The following is a 20681-nucleotide window of genomic DNA, read 5'->3' as shown; positions in this document are numbered from 1 at the left end:
CCAGATAAGAACTTTTGGTTTTGACTGACTGTCACTGCAAGAGTTACCGCAAGTGTTGCCTGTGTGGCTGTTGTAAGAGTTACCGCGAGTGTTGCCCGTGTGGCCGTTGTAAGAGTTACCGCGAGTGTTTCCCGTGTGGCCGTTGTAAGAGTTACCGCGAGTGTCAGCCGTGTGGCCGTTGTAAGAGTTTCCGCGAGTGTTGTCTGTGTGGCCTTGGTAAGAGTTACCGCGTGTTGCCTGTGTAGCCGTTGCAAGAGTTACCGCGAGTGTTGTCTGTGTGGCCGTTGTAAGACACACCACGAGTGTTGCCTGCGTGGCCGTTGTAAGAGTTACCGCGAGTGTTGCCTGTGTGGCCGTTGTAAGAATTACCGCCAGTGTTGCCCGTGTACCCGTTGTAAGAGTTATCGCGAGTGTTGCCCGTGTGGCCGTTGTAAGAATTAACGGGAGTGTTGCGTGTGAGCCCGTTGTAACAGTAACCGTGACTGTTGCCTGTGTGGCCGTTGTTAGAGTTACCGCCAGGGTTGCCCGTGCGGCCGTTGTAAGAGTTACCGCGAGTGTTGCCCGTGTGGCCGTAGTAAGAGTTACCGCGAGTGTTGCCTGTGTAGCCGTTGTAAGAGTTACCGCGAGTGTTGCCTTGTGGCGGTTGTAAGAGTTACCGCAAGTGCTGCCTGTGCGGCCGTTGTAAGAGTTACCGCGAGTATTGCCTTGTGGCGGTTGTAAGAGTTACCGCGAGTGCTGCCTGTGCGGCCGTTGTAAGAGTTACCGCGAGTGTTGCCAGTGTGGTCGTTGTAAGAGTTACCGCGAGTGTTGCCCGTGTGGCCTTTGTAAGAGTTATCGCGATTCTTGCCCGTGTGACCGTTGAAGGAGTTACCGCGAGTGTTGCCTGTGTGGCCGTTCTAAGAGTTACCGCGAGTGTTGGCTTTGTGGCCGTTGTAAGAGTCACCACGATTGTTGCCCGTGTGACCGTTGAAGGAGTTGCCGCGAGTGTTGCCCGTGTGGCCATTGTAAGAGTTACCGCGAGTGTTGCCTCTGTAGCCGTTGTAAGAGTTACCGCAAGTGTTGCCTGTGTGGCCGTTGTAAGAGTTACCGCGAGTGTTGTACGGCCGTTGTAAGAGTTACCGCGAGTGTTGTCTGTGTGGCCGTTGTAAGACACACCACGAGTGTTGCCTGTGTGGCCGTAGCAAGAGTTACCGCGATTGTTGCCCGTGTTACCGTTGAAGGAGTTACCGCGAGTGTTGCCCGTGTGGCCGTTGTAAGAGTTACCGCGAGTGTTGCCTTGTGGCCGTTGTAAGAGTTACCGTGAGTGCTGCCTGTGTGGCCGTTGTAAGAGTTACCGCCAGTGTGGCCTTTGTGGCCGTTGTAAGAGTTACTGCGAGTGTTGCCTGTGTGGCCGTTGTAAGACACACCACGAGTGTTGCCTGTGTGGCCGTTGTAAGAGTTACCGCTAGTGTTGCCTTGTGGCAGTTGTAAGAGTTACCGCGAGTGCTGCCTGTGTGGCCGTTGTAAGAGTTACCGCCAGTGTTGCCCGTTGTAATAGTTACCGCGAGTGTTGCCCGTGTGGCCATTGTAAGAGTTACCGCGAGTGTTGCCTCTGTAGCCGTTGTAAGAGTTACCGCAAGTGTTGCCTGTGTGGCCGTTGTAAGAGTTACCGCGAGTGTTGTACGGCCGTTGTAAGAGTTACCGCGAGTGTTGTCTGTGTGGCCGTTGTAAGACACACCACGAGTGTTGCCTGTGTGGCCGTTGTAAGAGTTACCGCGAGTGTTGCCTTGTGGCCGTTGCGAGAGTTATCGCGAGTGCTGCCTGTGTGGCCGTTGTAAGAGTTACCGCCAGTGTTGCCCGTGTGGCCGTTGTAAGAGTTATCGCGAGGGTTGCTCGTGTGGCCGTTGTAAGAATTACCGGGAGTGTTGCGTGTGAGCCCTTTGTAAGAGTAACCGCGACTGTTGCCTGTGTGGCCGTTGTTAGAGTTACCGCCAGGGTTGCCCGTGTGGCCGTAGTAAGAGTTACCGCGAGTGTTGCCCGTGTGGCCGTTGTAAGAGTTACCGCGATTGTTGCCCGTGTGACCGTTGAAGGAGTTACCGCGAGTGTTGCCCGTGTGGCCGTTGTAAGACTTACCGCGAGTGTTGCCTTCTGGCCGTTGTAAGAGTTACCGTGAGTGCTGCCTGTGTGGCCGTTGTAAGAGTTACCGCGAGTGCTGCCCGTGTGGCCGTTGTAAGAGTTACCGCCAGTGTTGCCCGTGTGGCCGTTGTAAGAATTTCCGGTAGTGTTGCGTGTGAGCCCGTTGTAAGAGTAACCGCGACTGTTGCCTGTGTGGCCGTTGTTAGAGTTACCGCCAGGGTTGCCCGTGCGGCCGTTGTAAGAGTTACCGCGAGTGTTGCCCGTGTGGCCGTAGTAAGAGTTACCGCGATTGTTGCCCGTGTGACCGTTGAAGGAGTTACCGCGAGTGTTGCCCGTGTGGCCGTTGTAAGAGTTACCGCGAGTGTTGCCTTGTGGCCGTTGTAAGAGTTACCGTGAGTGCTGCCTGTGTCGCCGTTGTAAGAGTTACCGCCAGTGTGGCCTTTGTGGCCGTTGTAAGAGTTACTGCGAGTGTTGCCTGTGTGGCCGTTGCAAGACACACCACGAGTGTTGCCTGTGTGGCCGTTGTAAGAGTTACCGCTAGTGTTGCCTTGTAGCAGTTGTAAGAGTTACCGCGAGTGCTGCCTGTGTGGCCGTTGTAAGAGTTACCGCCAGTGTTGCCCGTTGTAATAGTTACCGCGAGTGTTGCCCGTGTGGCCGTTGTAAGAGTTATCGCGAGTGTTGCCCGTGTGCCCGTTGTAAGAGTTACCGCGAGTGTTGCCTGTGTGGTCGGTGTAAGAGTTACCGCGAGTGCTGCCTGTGTGGCCGTTGTTAGAGTTACCGCGAGTGTTGCTTATGTGGATGTTGTAAGAGTTACCGCGAGTGCTGCCTGTGTGGCCGTTGTAAGAGTTACCGCGAGTGTTGGCTGTGTGGCCGTTGTAAGAGTTACCGCGAGTGTTGCCTATGTGGTCGTTGTAAGAGTTACCGCGACATGTTGCCTGTGTGGCCGGTGTAAGAGTTACCGCGAGTGTTGCCTGTGTGGCCGTTCTTAGAGTTACCGCGAGTGTTGCCCGTGTCACCGTTGAAGGAGTTACCGCGAGTGTTGCCCGTGTGGCCGTTGTAAGACACACCACGAGTGTTGCCTTTGTGGCCGTTGTAAGAGTTCCCGCGAGTGTTGCCTTGTGGCAGTTGTAAGAGTTACCGCGAGTGCTGCCTGTGCGGCCGTTGTAAGAGTCACCGCGAGTGTTGCCCGTGTGGCCGTTGTAAGAGTTACCTCGAGTGTTGTCTGTGTGGCCGTTGTATGACACACCACGAATGTTGCCTGTGTGGCCGTTGTAAGAGTTACCGCGAGTGTTGCCTTGTGGCCGTTGCAAGAGTTACCGCGAGTGCTGCCTGTGTGGCCGTTGTAAGGGTTACCGCGAGTGTTGCATGTGTGGCCGTTCTAAGAGTTACCGCGAGTGTTGCCTATGCGGCCGTTGTAAGAGTTACCACGAGTGTTGCCTGTGTGGCCGGAGTAAGAGTTACCGCGAGTGTTGCCTATGTGGCTGTTGTAAGAGTTACCGCGAGTGCTGCCTGTGTGGCCGTTGCAAGAGTTACCGCGAGTGCTGCCTGTGTGGCCGTTGTAAGAGTCACCGCCAGTGTTGCCCGTGTGGCCGTTGTAACAGTTACTGCGAGTGTTGCCTGTGTGGCCGTTGTTAGAGTTACCGCCAGTGTTGCCCGTGTAGCCGTTGTAAGAGTTATCGCGAGTATTGCCCGTGTGGCCGTTGTAAGAATTACCGGGAATGTTGCGTGTGAGCCCGTTGTAAGAGTAACCGCGACTGTTGCCTGTGTGGCCGTTGTTAGAGTTACCGCCAGGGTTGCCCGTGCGGCCGTTGTAAGAGTTACCGCGAGTGTTGCCCGTGTGGCCGTTGTAAGAGTTACCGCGAGTGTTGCCTTGTGGCCGTTGTAAGAGTTACTGTGAGTGCTGCCTGTGTGGCCGTTGTAAGAGTTACCGCGAGTGTTGTCTGTGTGGCCTTTGTAAGAGTTACCGCGAGTGTTGCCCGTGTGGCCGTTGTAAGAGTTACCGCGAGTGTTGCCTGTGTGGCCATTGTAAGACACACCACGAGCGTTGCCTGTGTGGCCGTTGTAAGAGTTACCGCTAGTGTTGCCTTGTGGCAGTTGTAAGAGTTACCGCGAGTGCTGCCTGTGTGGCCGTTGTAAGAGTTACCGCCAGTGTTGCCCGTTGTAATAGTTACCGCGAGTGTTGCCCGTGTGGCCGTTGTAAGAGTTATCGCGAGTGTTGCCCGTGTGCCCGTTGTAAGAGTTACCGCGAGTGTTGCCTGTGTGGTCGGTGTAAGAGTTACCGCGAGTGCTGCCTGTGTGGCCGTTGTTAGAGTTACCGCGAGTGTTGCTTATGTGGATGTTGTAAGAGTTACCGCGAGTGCTGCCTGTGTGGCCGTTGTAAGAGTTACCGCGAGTGTTGGCGGTGTGGCCGTTGTAAGAGTTACCGCGAGTGTTGCCTATGTGGTCGTTGTAAGAGTTACCGCGACATGTTGCCTGTGTGGCCGGTGTAAGAGTTACCGCGAGTGTTGCCTGTGTGGCCGTTCTTAGAGTTACCGCGAGTGTTGCCCGTGTCACCGTTGAAGGAGTTACCGTGAGTGTTGCCCGTGTGGCCGTTGTAAGACACACCACGAGTGTTGCCTGTGTGGCCGTTGTAAGAGTTCCCGCGAGTGTTGCCTTGTGGCAGTTGTAAGAGTTACCGCGAGTGCTGCCTGTGCGGCCGTTGTAAGAGTCACCGCTAGTGTTGCCCGTGTGGCCGTTGTAAGAGTTACCTCGAGTGTTGTCTGTGTGGCCGTTGTATGACACACCACGAATGTTGCCTGTGTGGCCGTTGTAAGAGTTACCGCGAGTGTTGCCTTGTGGCCGTTGCAAGAGTTACCGCGAGTGCTGCCTGTGTGGCCGTTGTAAGGGTTACCGCGAGTGTTGCATGTGTGGCCGTTGTAAGAGTTACCGCGAGTGTTGCCTATGCGGCCGTTGTAAGAGTTAACACGAGTGTTGCCTGTGTGGCCGGAGTAAGAGTTACCGCGAGTGTTGCCTATGTGGCTGTTGTAAGAGTTACCGCGAGTGCTGCCTGTGTGGCCGTTGCAAGAGTTACCGCGAGTGCTGCCTGTGTGGCCGTTGTAAGAGTCACCGCCAGTGTTGCCCGTGTGGCCGTTGTAACAGTTACTGCGACTGTTGCCTGTGTGGCCGTTGTTAGAGTTACCGCCAGGGTTGCCCGTGTGGCCGTTGTAAGAGTTATCGCGAGTGTTGCCCGTGTGGCCGTTGTAAGAGTTACCGCGAGTGTTGCCTTGTGGCCGTTGTAAGAGTTACTGTGAGTGCTGCCTGTGTGGCCGTTGTAAGAGTTACCGCGAGTGTTGTCTGTGTGGCCTTTGTAAGAGTTACCGCGAGTGTTGCCCGTGTGGCCGTTGTAAGAGTTACCGCGAGTGTTGCCTGTGTGGCCGTTGTAAGAGCTACCGCGAGTGTTGCCTGTGTGGCCATTGTAAGAGTTACCGCCAGTGTGGCCTTTGTGGCCGTTGTAAGAGTTACTGCGAGTGTTGCCTGTGTGGCCGTTGTAAGACACACCACGACTGTTGCCTCTGTGGCCGTTGTAAGAGTTACCGCTAGTGTTGCCTTGTGGCAGTTGTAAAAGTTACCGCGAGTGCTGCCTGTGTGGCCGTTGTAAGAGTTACCGCGACTGTTGCCTATGTGGTCGTTGTAAGAGTTACCGCGAAATGTTGCCTGTGTACCCGTTGTAAGAGTTATCGCGAGTGTTGCCCGTGTGGCCGTTGTAAGAATTAACGGGAGTGTTGCGTGTGAGCCCGTTGTAACAGTAACCGTGACTGTTGCCTGTGTGGCCGTTGTTAGAGTTACCGCCAGGGTTGCCCGTGCGGCCGTTGTAAGAGTTACCGCGAGTGTTGCCCGTGTGGCCGTAGTAAGAGTTACCGCGAGTGTTGCCTGTGTAGCCGTTGTAAGAGTTACCGCGAGTGTTGCCTTGTGGCGGTTGTAAGAGTTACCGCGAGTGCTGCCTGTGCGGCCGTTGTAAGAGTTACCGCGAGTATTGCCTTGTGGCGGTTGTAAGAGTTACCGCGAGTGCTGCCTGTGCGGCCGTTGTAAGAGTTACCGCGAGTGTTGCCAGTGTGGTCGTTGTAAGAGTTACCGCGAGTGTTGCCCGTGTGGCCTTTGTAAGAGTTATCGCGATTCTTGCCCGTGTGACCGTTGAAGGAGTTACCGCGAGTGTTGCCTGTGTGGCCGTTCTAAGAGTTACCGCGAGTGTTGGCTTTGTGGCCGTTGTAAGAGTCACCACGATTGTTGCCCGTGTGACCGTTGAAGGAGTTGCCGCGAGTGTTGCCCGTGTGGCCATTGTAAGAGTTACCGCGAGTGTTGCCTCTGTAGCCGTTGTAAGAGTTACCGCAAGTGTTGCCTGTGTGGCCGTTGTAAGAGTTACCGCGAGTGTTGTACGGCCGTTGTAAGAGTTACCGCGAGTGTTGTCTGTGTGGCCGTTGTAAGACACACCACGAGTGTTGCCTGTGTGGCCGTAGCAAGAGTTACCGCGATTGTTGCCCGTGTGACCGTTGAAGGAGTTACCGCGAGTGTTGCCCGTGTGGCCGTTGTAAGAGTTACCGCGAGTGTTGCCTTGTGGCCGTTGTAAGAGTTACCGTGAGTGCTGCCTGTGTGGCCGTTGTAAGAGTTACCGCCAGTGTGGCCTTTGTGGCCGTTGTAAGAGTTACTGCGAGTGTTGCCTGTGTGGCCGTTGTAAGACACACCACGAGTGTTGCCTGTGTGGCCGTTGTAAGAGTTACCGCTAGTGTTGCCTTGTGGCAGTTGTAAGAGTTACCGCGAGTGCTGCCTGTGTGGCCGTTGTAAGAGTTACCGCCAGTGTTGCCCGTTGTAATAGTTACCGCGAGTGTTGCCCGTGTGGCCATTGTAAGAGTTACCGCGAGTGTTGCCTCTGTAGCCGTTGTAAGAGTTACCGCAAGTGTTGCCTGTGTGGCCGTTGTAAGAGTTACCGTGAGATTTGTACGGCCGTTGTAAGAGTTACCGCGAGTGTTGTCTGTGTGGCCGTTGTAAGACACACCACGAGTGTTGCCTGTGTGGCCGTTGCGAGAGTTATCGCGAGTGCTGCCTGTGTGGCCGTTGTAAGAGTTACCGCCAGTGTTGCCCGTGTGGCCGTTGTAAGAGTTATCGCGAGGGTTGCTCGTGTGGCCGTTGTAAGAATTACCGGGAGTGTTGCGTGTGAGCCCTTTGTAAGAGTAACCGCGACTGTTGCCTGTGTGGCCGTTGTTAGAGTTACCGCCAGGGTTGCCCGTGTGGCCGTAGTAAGAGTTACCGCGAGTGTTGCCCGTGTGGCCGTTGTAAGAGTTACCGCGATTGTTGCCCGTGTGACCGTTGAAGGAGTTACCGCGAGTGTTGCCCGTGTGGCCGTTGTAAGACTTACCGCGAGTGTTGCCTTCTGGCCGTTGTAAGAGTTACCGTGAGTGCTGCCTGTGTGGCCGTTGTAAGAGTTACCGCGAGTGCTGCCCGTGTGGCCGTTGTAAGAGTTACCGCCAGTGTTGCCCGTGTGGCCGTTGTAAGAATTTCCGGTAGTGTTGCGTGTGAGCCCGTTGTAAGAGTAACCGCGACTGTTGCCTGTGTGGCCGTTGTTAGAGTTACCGCCAGGGTTGCCCGTGCGGCCGTTGTAAGAGTTACCGCGAGTGTTGCCCGTGTGGCCGTAGTAAGAGTTACCGCGATTGTTGCCCGTGTGACCGTTGAAGGAGTTACCGCGAGTGTTGCCCGTGTGGCCGTTGTAAGAGTTACCGCGAGTGTTGCCTTGTGGCCGTTGTAAGAGTTACCGTGAGTGCTGCCTGTGTCGCCGTTGTAAGAGTTACCGCCAGTGTGGCCTTTGTGGCCGTTGTAAGAGTTACTGCGAGTGTTGCCTGTGTGGCCGTTGCAAGACACACCACGAGTGTTGCCTGTGTGGCCGTTGTAAGAGTTACCGCTAGTGTTGCCTTGTGGCAGTTGTAAGAGTTACCGCGAGTGCTGCCTGTGTGGCCGTTGTAAGAGTTACCGCCAGTGTTGCCCGTTGTAATAGTTACCGCGAGTGTTGCCCGTGTGGCCGTTGTAAGAGTTATCGCGAGTGTTGCCCGTGTGCCCGTTGTAAGAGTTACCGCGAGTGTTGCCTGTGTGGTCGGTGTAAGAGTTACCGCGAGTGCTGCCTGTGTGGCCGTTGTTAGAGTTACCGCGAGTGTTGCTTATGTGGATGTTGTAAGAGTTACCGCGAGTGCTGCCTGTGTGGCCGTTGTAAGAGTTACCGCGAGTGTTGGCTGTGTGGCCGTTGTAAGAGTTACCGCGAGTGTTGCCTATGTGGTCGTTGTAAGAGTTACCGCGACATGTTGCCTGTGTGGCCGGTGTAAGAGTTACCGCGAGTGTTGCCTGTGTGGCCGTTCTTAGAGTTACCGCGAGTGTTGCCCGTGTCACCGTTGAAGGAGTTACCGCGAGTGTTGCCCGTGTGGCCGTTGTAAGACACACCACGAGTGTTGCCTTTGTGGCCGTTGTAAGAGTTCCCGCGAGTGTTGCCTTGTGGCAGTTGTAAGAGTTACCGCGAGTGCTGCCTGTGCGGCCGTTGTAAGAGTCACCGCGAGTGTTGCCCGTGTGGCCGTTGTAAGAGTTACCTCGAGTGTTGTCTGTGTGGCCGTTGTATGACACACCACGAATGTTGCCTGTGTGGCCGTTGTAAGAGTTACCGCGAGTGTTGCCTTGTGGCCGTTGCAAGAGTTACCGCGAGTGCTGCCTGTGTGGCCGTTGTAAGGGTTACCGCGAGTGTTGCATGTGTGGCCGTTCTAAGAGTTACCGCGAGTGTTGCCTATGCGGCCGTTGTAAGAGTTACCACGAGTGTTGCCTGTGTGGCCGGAGTAAGAGTTACCGCGAGTGTTGCCTATGTGGCTGTTGTAAGAGTTACCGCGAGTGCTGCCTGTGTGGCCGTTGCAAGAGTTACCGCGAGTGCTGCCTGTGTGGCCGTTGTAAGAGTCACCGCCAGTGTTGCCCGTGTGGCCGTTGTAACAGTTACTGCGAGTGTTGCCTGTGTGGCCGTTGTTAGAGTTACCGCCAGTGTTGCCCGTGTAGCCGTTGTAAGAGTTATCGCGAGTATTGCCCGTGTGGCCGTTGTAAGAATTACCGGGAATGTTGCGTGTGAGCCCGTTGTAAGAGTAACCGCGACTGTTGCCTGTGTGGCCGTTGTTAGAGTTACCGCCAGGGTTGCCCGTGCGGCCGTTGTAAGAGTTACCGCGAGTGTTGCCCGTGTGGCCGTTGTAAGAGTTACCGCGAGTGTTGCCTTGTGGCCGTTGTAAGAGTTACTGTGAGTGCTGCCTGTGTGGCCGTTGTAAGAGTTACCGCGAGTGTTGTCTGTGTGGCCTTTGTAAGAGTTACCGCGAGTGTTGCCCGTGTGGCCGTTGTAAGAGTTACCGCGAGTGTTGCCTGTGTGGCCATTGTAAGACACACCACGAGCGTTGCCTGTGTGGCCGTTGTAAGAGTTACCGCTAGTGTTGCCTTGTGGCAGTTGTAAGAGTTACCGCGAGTGCTGCCTGTGTGGCCGTTGTAAGAGTTACCGCGAGTGTTGCATGTGTGGCCGTTCTAAGAGTTACCGCGAGTGTTGCCTATGCGGCCGTTGTAAGAGTTACCACGAGTGTTGCCTGTGTGGCCGGAGTAAGAGTTACCGCGAGTGTTGCCTATGTGGCTGTTGTAAGAGTTACCGCGAGTGCTGCCTGTGTGGCCGTTGCAAGAGTTACCGCGAGTGCTGCCTGTGTGGCCGTTGTAAGAGTCACCGCCAGTGTTGCCCGTGTGGCCGTTGTAACAGTTACTGCGAGTGTTGCCTGTGTGGCCGTTGTTAGAGTTACCGCCAGTGTTGCCCGTGTAGCCGTTGTAAGAGTTATCGCGAGTAATGCCCGTGTGGCCGTTGTAAGAATTACCGGGAATGTTGCGCGTGAGCCCGTTGTAAGAGTAACCGCGACTGTTGCCTGTGTGGCCGTTGTTAGAGTTACCGCCAGGGTTGCCCGTGCGGCCGTTGTAAGAGTTACCGCGAGTGTTGCCCGTGTGGCCGTTGTAAGAGTTACCGCGAGTGTTGCCTTGTGGCCGTTGTAAGAGTTACTGTGAGTGCTGCCTGTGTGGCCGTTGTAAGAGTTACCGCGAGTGTTGTCTGTGTGGCCTTTGTAAGAGTTACCGCGAGTGTTGCCCGTGTGGCCGTTGTAAGAGTTACCGCGAGTGTTGCCTGTGTGGCCATTGTAAGACACACCACGAGCGTTGCCTGTGTGGCCGTTGTAAGAGTTACCGCTAGTGTTGCCTTGTGGCAGTTGTAAGAGTTACCGCGAGTGCTGCCTGTGTGGCCGTTGTAAGAGTTACCGCCAGTGTTGCCCGTTGTAATAGTTACCGCGAGTGTTGCCCGTGTGGCCGTTGTAAGAGTTATCGCGAGTGTTGCCCGTGTGCCCGTTGTAAGAGTTACCGCGAGTGTTGCCTGTGTGGTCGGTGTAAGAGTTACCGCGAGTGCTGCCTGTGTGGCCGTTGTTAGAGTTACCGCGAGTGTTGCTTATGTGGATGTTGTAAGAGTTACCGCGAGTGCTGCCTGTGTGGCCGTTGTAAGAGTTACCGCGAGTGTTGGCGGTGTGGCCGTTGTAAGAGTTACCGCGAGTGTTGCCTATGTGGTCGTTGTAAGAGTTACCGCGACATGTTGCCTGTGTGGCCGGTGTAAGAGTTACCGCGAGTGTTGCCTGTGTGGCCGTTCTTAGAGTTACCGCGAGTGTTGCCCGTGTCACCGTTGAAGGAGTTACCGTGAGTGTTGCCCGTGTGGCCGTTGTAAGACACACCACGAGTGTTGCCTGTGTGGCCGTTGTAAGAGTTCCCGCGAGTGTTGCCTTGTGGCAGTTGTAAGAGTTACCGCGAGTGCTGCCTGTGCGGCCGTTGTAAGAGTCACCGCGAGTGTTGCCCGTGTGGCCGTTGTAAGAGTTACCTCGAGTGTTGTCTGTGTGGCCGTTGTATGACACACCACGAATGTTGCCTGTGTGGCCGTTGTAAGAGTTACCGCGAGTGTTGCCTTGTGGCCGTTGCAAGAGTTACCGCGAGTGCTGCCTGTGTGGCCGTTGTAAGGGTTACCGCGAGTGTTGCATGTGTGGCCGTTGTAAGAGTTACCGCGAGTGTTGCCTATGCGGCCGTTGTAAGAGTTAACACGAGTGTTGCCTGTGTGGCCGGAGTAAGAGTTACCGCGAGTGTTGCCTATGTGGCTGTTGTAAGAGTTACCGCGAGTGCTGCCTGTGTGGCCGTTGCAAGAGTTACCGCGAGTGCTGCCTGTGTGGCCGTTGTAAGAGTCACCGCCAGTGTTGCCCGTGTGGCCGTTGTAACAGTTACTGCGACTGTTGCCTGTGTGGCCGTTGTTAGAGTTACCGCCAGGGTTGCCCGTGTGGCCGTTGTAAGAGTTATCGCGAGTGTTGCCCGTGTGGCCGTTGTAAGAGTTACCGCGAGTGTTGCCTTGTGGCCGTTGTAAGAGTTACTGTGAGTGCTGCCTGTGTGGCCGTTGTAAGAGTTACCGCGAGTGTTGTCTGTGTGGCCTTTGTAAGAGTTACCGCGAGTGTTGCCCGTGTGGCCGTTGTAAGAGTTACCGCGAGTGTTGCCTGTGTGGCCGTTGTAAGAGCTACCGCGAGTGTTGCCTGTGTGGCCATTGTAAGAGTTACCGCCAGTGTGGCCTTTGTGGCCGTTGTAAGAGTTACTGCGAGTGTTGCCTGTGTGGCCGTTGTAAGACACACCACGACTGTTGCCTCTGTGGCCGTTGTAAGAGTTACCGCTAGTGTTGCCTTGTGGCAGTTGTAAAAGTTACCGCGAGTGCTGCCTGTGTGGCCGTTGTAAGAGTTACCGCGACTGTTGCCTATGTGGTCGTTGTAAGAGTTACCGCGAAATGTTGCCTGTGTGGCCGTTGTAAGAGTTACCGCGAGTGTTGCCTGTGTGGCCGTTGTAAGGGTTACCGCGAGTGTTGCGTGTGTGGCCGTTGTTAGAGTTACCGCGAGTGTTGCCTGTGTGGCCGTTGTAAGAGTTACCACGAGTGTTGCCTGTGTGGCCGGTGTAAGAGTTACCGCGAGTGTTGCCTGTGTGGCCGTTGTTAGAGTTACCGCGAGTGTTGCCTATGTGGCTGTTGTAAGAGTTACCGCGAGTGTTGCCTGTGTGGCCGTTGTAAGAGTTACCGCGAGTGTTGCCTGTGTGGCCGTTGTAAGAGTTACCGCGAGTGTTGCCTGTGTGGCCGTTGTAAGGGTAACCGCGAGTGTTGCGTGTGTGGCCGTTGTAACAGTTACCGCGAGTGTTGCCTGTGTGGCCGTTGTAAGAGTTACCACGAGTGTTGCCCGTGTGGCCGTTGTAAGATTACCGCGAGTGTTGCCTGTGTGGCCGTTGTAAGATTACCGCGAGTGTTGCCTCTGTGGCCGTTGTAAGAGTTACCGCGAGCGTTGCCTGTGTGTCCGTTGTATGAGTTACCGCGAGTGTTGCCTGTGTGGCCGTTGTAAGATTTACCGCGAGTGTTGCCTGTGTGGCCGTTGTAAGAGTTACCGCGAGTGTTGCCTGTGTGGCCGTTGTAAGAGTTACCACGAGTGTTACCAGTGTGGCCGTTGTAACCGTTACCGCGAGTGTTGCCTGTGTGGCCGTTGTAAGAGTTACCGCGAGTGTTGCCTGTGTGGCCGTTGAAGGAGTGACTGCGAGTGCTGCCTGTGTGGCCATTGTAAGAGTTACTGCGAGTATTACTTGTGTGGCCGTTTTAAGTTGGTTGGAGTAGTACCTGTGTGGCCGTTTTGAGTGATAACTCGGTTATCCCAGTGTAGGATGTGTATTTGTTTGGTTTTCACGTATGTAACGTGTGGTGCATTTGCTGTTCAATATTGTTTGGAGCTTCCTTGAAAAAATATGTGGGCTCCGCGCGGATGGTGGTCTCAATTTGTAACAGGGCGCGGGTTGCGTGTCGGGTGCGTATTTGCACCTGCGGGTACGGTTCGGATGCGCATCAGATAATTCTGACGCGCGCTGGACTATACTTGGAAGCACCATCTGAACTCGTCACAATCCCGAAATCCCGTTCTGCTATCCCGGGATTGAAAGCAAAAAATCCCGAAATCCCGGGACTGCAAAAATGGCTCGAGATTGACAACCCTAGCTACAGTACCCAGGCAAAAATCTGGACTGGTTCCAGAATGGTTCCATTTGAATCTGGACTGGTTCCATTTGAATGTGGATGGTTCCGGAATGGTTCCAGTTGAATCTTGGTGGTCCCAGCTGGATTCGCAAGTGGGGTGGCTGGTTCCACATTGGTGAAATCAGTGGTACCACTCTGGCCTCAAATGGTTCCAGAACTTACAGTGGGAGCCTCACAGGTACCATTTTGTTCCCACAATGGTCAATTGAACCACTTTAGATTCCAAGCTGGGCAGCTTCCCCCTTTGAGATCCGTTAGGGGAAGAAGAGTCCACTCTTGCCATACACCCTTCTGTTTTTTTTTGCTTTTTAGCCATTATTTTTATGTATTTTAGCACGCGTATGATCTATATTTCTGGGTTTTTTATCCGTTTACGTCTTCGATAAAACATATGCTGTAACTTCAATTCGTGCTCATATTCTCATCTAAAGGCAAATGTCATAAAATGTACTAGCAAACTGCCAAAAGACACAATCCAAAGATGACACACTCCGCCAAATAATTAGAAGAACTAAAAACAAAGAGGTAATTGCACGGGCTGACCCAAAGCAGATGCAATAATTATGAGGGCGCTCCGGTGCGGCGGGAGGCTTTCAATTCAAATTCTACCGGCTGGCCGCGAGAGGGAGCAGAGCAGGGGGGTCGGACTCGACAACAAAAGTGTGCCCCCGAGGGTGCTGACATTTTGGGAGGCATGAACAGGGTTGCCTTTGGCTGCGCGCTTCACCGCTAAGTTTGACTTCCTCGTCTCTTGTTTCAAAACTCGTTTAAATGTCACAAATCTGTGACTGTTTTGGTGAAATGTGCAAAATTGAGAAATAAAGTGTTGATAAAAGTCAATAAAAGTCTGCAAGTTCAGTTCCTGAGTGCTCTCAAATTGCGATCTCAACGTTCTCTGGCTCAATCGAGCACCAGCAGGGAACTGGCATGTAGTTTCGCTTTCGCATCGCTCTGTACTTGTCAGACGCGGACGCTGCAGTTACACAGCTTGAAAGATGCCCAGCTGTTGTGTGAAATGTAAAATGAGGCAGAGTAAATCCTGCGGGGTGTCATTTCACAAGTAAGTGTCCACTGGGTCCATGCACAAGTATTTTCTGTGGCGTGCCCAGTCGCCTGTAAACGTTGTTCACTCTAAACGAATATTGTCGAAACTTACGGCACGATCTTGAGATACATATTATCGCAGTTTTCCGCGGGATCCACACCTGCTTTCCCGATGGCTGGAAGCACTTGACATGCAATCGCTCGTTCCTACACGCGGTCAGAGAGTATGCTCTAGGCACTTCCACACTTCTAGCTTCATCGCTGGTCATCAGACAGCAAAACTGAAGGCAAACGCGGTCCCTATGACAGTGAGGCCAGGAACTGCTGAGGTATCCGGTTATTCTTTATTACTTTTAAAATGATACAAAAGGAGATAATAATGGAAGAACTTTTTTAGAGCCAAGTAACAGCCATCCAGCCAGATGAAAGAGATGAAAGTGGTGCTGACACAGTTTCCCTGGTAAGTACATAGTAGTTTGTGCAGCCACCCCCCTGTATGACTGCCTTCACTGCATGTTTTCCAGGAAATGCTTGAAGCCAGTGCTGAGCAAGCAGAGCCCGCCGTCCCTTCTCCAGCTGTTCCACTGCCTGTAAGGACATGAATTCTTGCTTACGTGCTTTTACAACTAGACCTGTAGGACGGCTTGGCCTATAGATTGTGCGATTCCTTCCCTTTTTAATGGTCTTAATTTTCTATCAAGGAGATGCCCGAGGCAAGTGCTGTGGAAGCAGAGACTACCAGCCCCCTCAACCTGTTTCACTGCTTGTAAGAATGGCTTGGTCAATAAGTCATACATCTGCTTCCATGTAGGATTTTTTTCATTCTTTTCTAAGGAAGGGCCTGAAAGCAGTATTCCACGGGCCCAGACCCCCAGCCCTAGTCCGGCTATCCTACTGCCTGTGAGCACATGAGCTTTCTTAATAATAATAATGATGATGATGCCTCACTAGTGCTCAAGAATGTAATACCTATTTGTGGGCCTAAGGCTCCAATAACTATTCTCAAAGCGTGAATTCTATGCAGTGTAACGTCATGTAACCCGAGCTGTAGAAATAAATGCAAACATTTTTTAGGCTAACCTGTTTGACCATGAGGACCATCCCTACTGTAAGCTGCCACAAAAGCGGAATGCAGTGAGTATATGTCTGTATGTCATTTCTTATTCCTGCTGCTTTCTGCTGTCAGGTTCTTCTGCTGCTGAAAAACATGAAAACACAGACAAATTGCTTTTGTGACTATAGCCCACTGCGAAACAATGCATTCCAATTCCTGTGAGCAGCGACAGTTCCTACTACCATTTCAAGAGTGTCAGCAGGAAAGCCCAGATCCCAAAACACAACGACTTGAGGACATTTCTCTAGATGTTTTGTCCCCTGACCCCAGAGCAGGGCAGCAACAACCGGAAACATGCAATGAAACCACGCCTACACGACAACCGGTAATTTTAAAATGCAAAATATTGGGGAATGCTGTCCTTAACCAACAGGCAACTTTGCAGGTGTCTGTGAGCAACACAGATACTGGGGGCAGCCCGATCACACCCAAGGGTCACAAGGAGCACACCTACCACAGCAAAACAACGCCAAGAACAGGAATGAGACAACTTCGAGAGAAGAACCAGTACCTGCGTGGTGTCCGTCGACGGCTGCAACTGACCCTGAAAAGGAGAGAAAAGAAAAGTAAAAATCTAAAAAGCCTCATTGCTGAACTGAAGGAAAAGAACTTGTTGGCAGAGGAGGCTCAAACAAAGCCTTTGGGGAACTGCCACAAGAGATACTTAAGGAATGGGCAAAGAACGTGAGAAAGAAAACGCCAGGCCGTAGATATTCCCCAGAAACTAGGAGATTTGCAATGACACTCCACTTTTATTCACCTCGTGCCTACAAATATGTCTCAAAACTATTCCCAATGCCAGCTGTAGACACACTCCACGAATGGTCAAAGGTTATTGGTGCTTGGCCTGGCTTCACGCAGGAAGTCTTAGACCACCTGAAGAAAAAGCATGAAACAACTGAGAGGAGAGAGAAGCTGTGCTCAATCATGCTTGATGGAATGAGCATACGCAAAAAATGTGAAGTAGACAAGGCCACTGGACGGCTAATTGGTTACGTTGATTTTGGGGAGGACCACACACCTCATGACACGGATGATGCGCCCCTAGCAGGTGACTCTTTGGTATTTATGGCTGTGGGCGTGGCATCACCATGGAAAATACCCTTCGGCTATTTTCTAAATAAGGGGCTATCTGGGGAAGTACTGAAGACACTACTGACAGAAGCCATCATGGTGCTAACAAATTGTGGGCTCGAAGTCGTGGCAGTCGTCTGTGACGGGCTATCGTCTAATGTTATGATGGGGCGACTGCTGGGGTGCCATATCCATGCCAACAACACAGAGGACTTTCGGACATTTTTCTCCCATCCTGCTGATGCTGACAAGAGCATACACCTAATTTTTGATGCTGCACACAGTCTTAAACTGCTCAGGAACCTGTTTGGGGACCACAAGGTGTTACAGAGCAGCCACTATGGAGTAAGCAAATAGGATGACAATACTACCAACTGTCCCTTGTGAATAATGTGGGAACAAGGATGGACGAGTTTTTTTCTGGTCCCTCCACGTTCCAGCATTATGCATAAGTTGAGCTCACTTTTCTGCATTTGAATGCAGTACACCTAGCTTCCATTTCAGTTTCTCTCTTGCCTGCCAACAAATTTAAGTATACTTTCACCCTTCTTAGACAATCAGGTGGGCCTTTATTGAAAGGCTGCAGCAACTCCAAGAGAAGGAGGGCCTCAGAGCAGCAAACAAGCTCACCAGATCCCATATTGAGTTTGGCCGCCAGATCATGAAGGTCCGCCTTGTAGCGCAGACTCTAAGTTCATCCGTGAGCAAAGCCCTGACCCACGCACGGCTCCTGGGATTGACCGAATTTGAAGGAAGTGACGCAACCGCTTCGTTCATTGCCGACGTAGATGAGTAGGCCTTTCATTTTCATGACTGTGGCCACTAAAGCTAAAGCATGAACATCTTTTACAGAGCATTTGATTTGCTTAATTCGCACAGTCCCATTGGCAAAGGATTTAAGGCACCACTTCGCAATGGAACAATTTCCCAGCAAGGAAAAAGGATGCTTACATTGTCGTCAAGAATGATGACACTGCGACTTCCATCCGGGGAGCTAGCTGCTCAGCATGGGACACGCATGTCAGTCATCAGCGTGGCCTTTACGCTAAAAAGTGTTGCACAGCTGGCAGAAGCGCTGTTCCAGGCGGGCGCATGCAGGTAACATGTAGAGGTCTAGAATAAGAAAACAGTATGTTTGAACAAACTATATTACTCCCTTGCACTCCCCTAATTACATCACTACGTACCGCCTCAGCCAGGACCACTTGGAACTGTTCTTCAGCTGCATCAGGCAAAGAGGAGGATGGAATAATAACCCATCAGCTTCCCAATTCCGTCATGCCTACAGGAAGCTTCTGATACACGCTGAAGTTCAGGCCCCAAGCTCTGCGAATGTTGCGCCTACAGTGGAAGGCATAGAGACACTCGGTCACCAGGGCAAGCCGCGAAGGGAGGAAAGTGCAGGTGAGGAGACTCCCACTGCAGAAGTTCCTGCAGAGGACAACATCTGTGCCCTTCTACAGTGTGCTGACCATGACTACGGGGAATCATCCACACTCAGCAGGTTCAGCGAGGACATTGTTGCCTATATTGGAGGATATGTTGTTAGAATTGTCTCCTCAAAACTCACCTGTAATGGTTGTTTGGACACACTCCTAGATGACGAGACATCAAGTGTTCTCATCATGCTCAGGGACAATGGAGGGCTGGTTAAACCATCCTCCTTTGTTACACAGCAGACCTTTCGTCTAGAGAAATTGAGGTCTGTGAAGCTTGTAGTGCGGGCGATCGTTTTGAAATCGTTTAATCTCTTCATCCTAACACACGGTGACAAGCTACCACTGTGCCAGCACTATGCAGAGGAGCCTGATCACATAATTTCACTGGCAAAAGTGATCCTGCAAAAGTATGGTGGCATCAGATTAAGAGAACATAGTAGAAGAATTACAGAAGCAAGTCGTGGTGCCCAAGTGAGGCAGATGCTCACGAAACAAATCTTGTTCCGCAATCAGTAGATGCCCTAAATCGTCGTCGTCTTCGCTCGCCCCAAGTGGACCTGCGACCCAAAATTTATTTTTTCTTCTTACATATACCTGTGTGCCTTGATGAAAACACTAACAGTTTACGACGCTTTCCTACATTGTTGCATTGTTATAACGCGCAAACGACGGAACAAGGTAGGAGTGATACACAGGCAGTAACATGTATCACGAATTTCGCCTGTTGTCCCTGTTAATGACCAACAACCACGGCAAATAAAGGCCTTTCGAGGAAACGCACAGTTCGGAAACACACCTTTCTTTGTTCGAACACTTAAACGGTCATATATCCACATTACATGCTATTCGCTAGGCCTCACTGTGTGCAACAAGACACATGTTATCCTTTTACGCCACGATACAAGCTATTATTCTAAAAGAAGCCGTTCAACGCAATTGCCCAAAGGTACGACGACAAACGTCTGCATCATGCATGCAAACAACAACTGATAGGTGTATGCTTACATATTTCCTGCTCGGCTCGGTGAGCAATGCGGAGGCCATGAGAGCAGACGAACGCCACGCCCGAGGCGTTCTCACTTACGTTGCCATAGAGATCCGCATTGTTGCCCTCAAAAACGAGTACTTCGCTAACATTTAGCGTGCAAAAAGAGGTCTGGCAACGCTGTCTATGCCTCCGCTGGCCGCGCGCAGGTGGGCACACCCCGCGGTAGGGAGAAAGCATTGGCCGCGCGCCACGGCCGTTCTCTAGAGTCTTCCTATATTATCTCTATGGAGCAGAGAGAGCGCGTTAGTTGGAAGTTGGAACTTGAAGCGTCGTTGCGAGGTCGTTTTTTCTCTTCGGTTGCCGTGGCAGATATCGGGCATCGCCTGTGCACTATTTACGTGGTTTTAGTGCGTTTTCTAAGACAACGTGATGACAATGAGTCATGTGAAACATATTGGCGATATCTCGGAGAAGTTTCGACGCTAGGAAGACACAGCGTCCGGAGAAGAACCGGACGATGAAACGCCAAACGGACTGCACAGAACGCTTCTTCCGATTTTAAGAGGTATAAGTGCTTACCGTGGTGCTTCGATTACTACTGATTATGTGTTTTATTTTAGGAGCTAGAGGAACCTGAGAAACATGGTTAAGACGAGTATAAACATTAGGATCGTTTGGTGAAGAGGAAAATGGTACATGCCGCGACCTACATGGACGGAGGTGTCATCTTTGAGAAAATACAGGTGTGAGGTGGTCAACAAAACGCCATGTTCCCTGTTGTCCGTGAGTGCATCGCAACTTCAACACAAGCACATGCCTCGTCTGAACGCAGTGAGTGATTACCCGTGTGCGACTTAGTACGTGAGAGATGTATCGATAATTTCTTTATCCTTAATGTATGCTCATAGCAGAATAAACAATATTTACTTCAACAGTATGTGCTTTTCTACGCATTACTTTCGGTTCTTACATGCATTTAGTGGTCCCATCTGCTAAGTGGTCGGATCCGAGACCACTTAGCAGAAGGGACCACTAGATAATTTCCATTGGTTCCACTACAAGTGGTACCACCGTGAAACTGGTTCCACTTTTAACTGGTTCCAGCCATTGAATGGTTCCACATTCCAAGTGGTTCCTGTCCGATAATCCACTTCGAAGTGGTCCCACTCCAGATTTTTGCCTGGGTAGACTTTAAGGTACAAATTCAGCAACTACAAGGGATCACTTATGGCTATACCAGCATGAGACTGGAAACTACCAAATTGGGGTTCAAATGACCCGAAACATGTCTCAACTACAATCTCCTATGAGCAGGCTACCGTAGGCCTTACTCGATGATCACATATGTGTGTGTGCGAGTTCAAGCTGTCTCCCCCACACTCTATGGGATACGCAGGTCACGTGGTGTTGCCGATAAGTGTTGTATACAGCGGTCGCATACCGTTCTCCAAATAAAAGATGTAGACTATTTATCAAAAACTGTTACTAAGACATGGACAGATGAGAAAAACTCAATAATAATGCATATAATGGCCCAGTATACAACCTAATTTGATATGAAAGGTAGACGTCCCATTCACGTCCAGATATCCAACACAAACATTCACGGGACGTCCCCGGGACTGCAAAATGAGGAAGAAAGTATGTTCCCTTGGACGACCCACGGACGTAAACGGGACGTTCACGAACATTCCTGGAATATCCAGATGTCAAATTCAGTTCTTCCTTGGGACATTACTGGGGTTTACTGGGATAGTACAG

At 51.9% G+C, this 20681-nt stretch overlaps 2 protein-coding genes across 12 annotated transcripts; both read right to left on the bottom strand.

Annotated features, from left to right (window-relative positions):
• Window positions 1–223: 223 nt before the first annotated feature.
• On the bottom strand, window positions 224–12792 carry LOC135398527 (uncharacterized transmembrane protein DDB_G0289901-like). Its single transcript, XM_064629930.1, has 16 exons — window positions 12589–12792; window positions 11906–12098; window positions 11368–11559; window positions 9831–10166; window positions 9041–9376; window positions 7576–7875; window positions 6726–7519; window positions 6155–6323; window positions 5809–6024; window positions 5186–5377; window positions 3649–3984; window positions 2184–2483; window positions 1682–2127; window positions 1299–1625; window positions 728–896; window positions 224–633 (listed from the first exon to the last, which is right to left on the bottom strand). The coding sequence occupies exons 1-16, from the start codon at window positions 12790–12792 to the stop codon at window positions 224–226; spliced, it is 4920 nt and encodes a 1639-aa protein (XP_064486000.1).
• Window positions 12793–14635: 1843 nt separating this feature from the next.
• LOC135397896 (uncharacterized) lies at window positions 14636–18795 on the bottom strand. 11 transcript variants are annotated; one of them, XR_010423844.1, is made up of 8 exons: window positions 18064–18795; window positions 17780–17834; window positions 17681–17715; window positions 17445–17606; window positions 17124–17321; window positions 15874–15963; window positions 15386–15503; window positions 14636–14893 (listed from the first exon to the last, which is right to left on the bottom strand). XR_010423844.1 is itself a non-coding variant. In XM_064629409.1 (6 exons), exons 3-6 carry the CDS (start codon window positions 17477–17479, stop codon window positions 14699–14701), a joined length of 420 nt encoding a protein of 139 aa, XP_064485479.1. In that variant the 5' UTR covers window positions 17480–17606; window positions 17681–17834; window positions 18064–18795; the 3' UTR covers window positions 14636–14698. The 11 variants fall into 11 exon arrangements, 1 of the variants encoding a protein (XP_064485479.1); XR_010423845.1 differs by having other exon boundaries at window positions 15386–15500; XR_010423846.1 differs by having other exon boundaries at window positions 15931–15963.
• Between the last annotated feature and the right edge of the window lie 1886 nt (window positions 18796–20681).

The sequence above is a fragment of the Ornithodoros turicata genome, chromosome 6 (assembly GCF_037126465.1).
Source record: "Ornithodoros turicata isolate Travis chromosome 6, ASM3712646v1, whole genome shotgun sequence".
NCBI lineage: Eukaryota > Metazoa > Arthropoda > Arachnida > Ixodida > Argasidae > Ornithodoros > Ornithodoros turicata.
The sequence above is the reverse complement of the archived record's forward strand: the minus strand, read 5'-3'. Positions and strand labels throughout refer to the sequence as shown.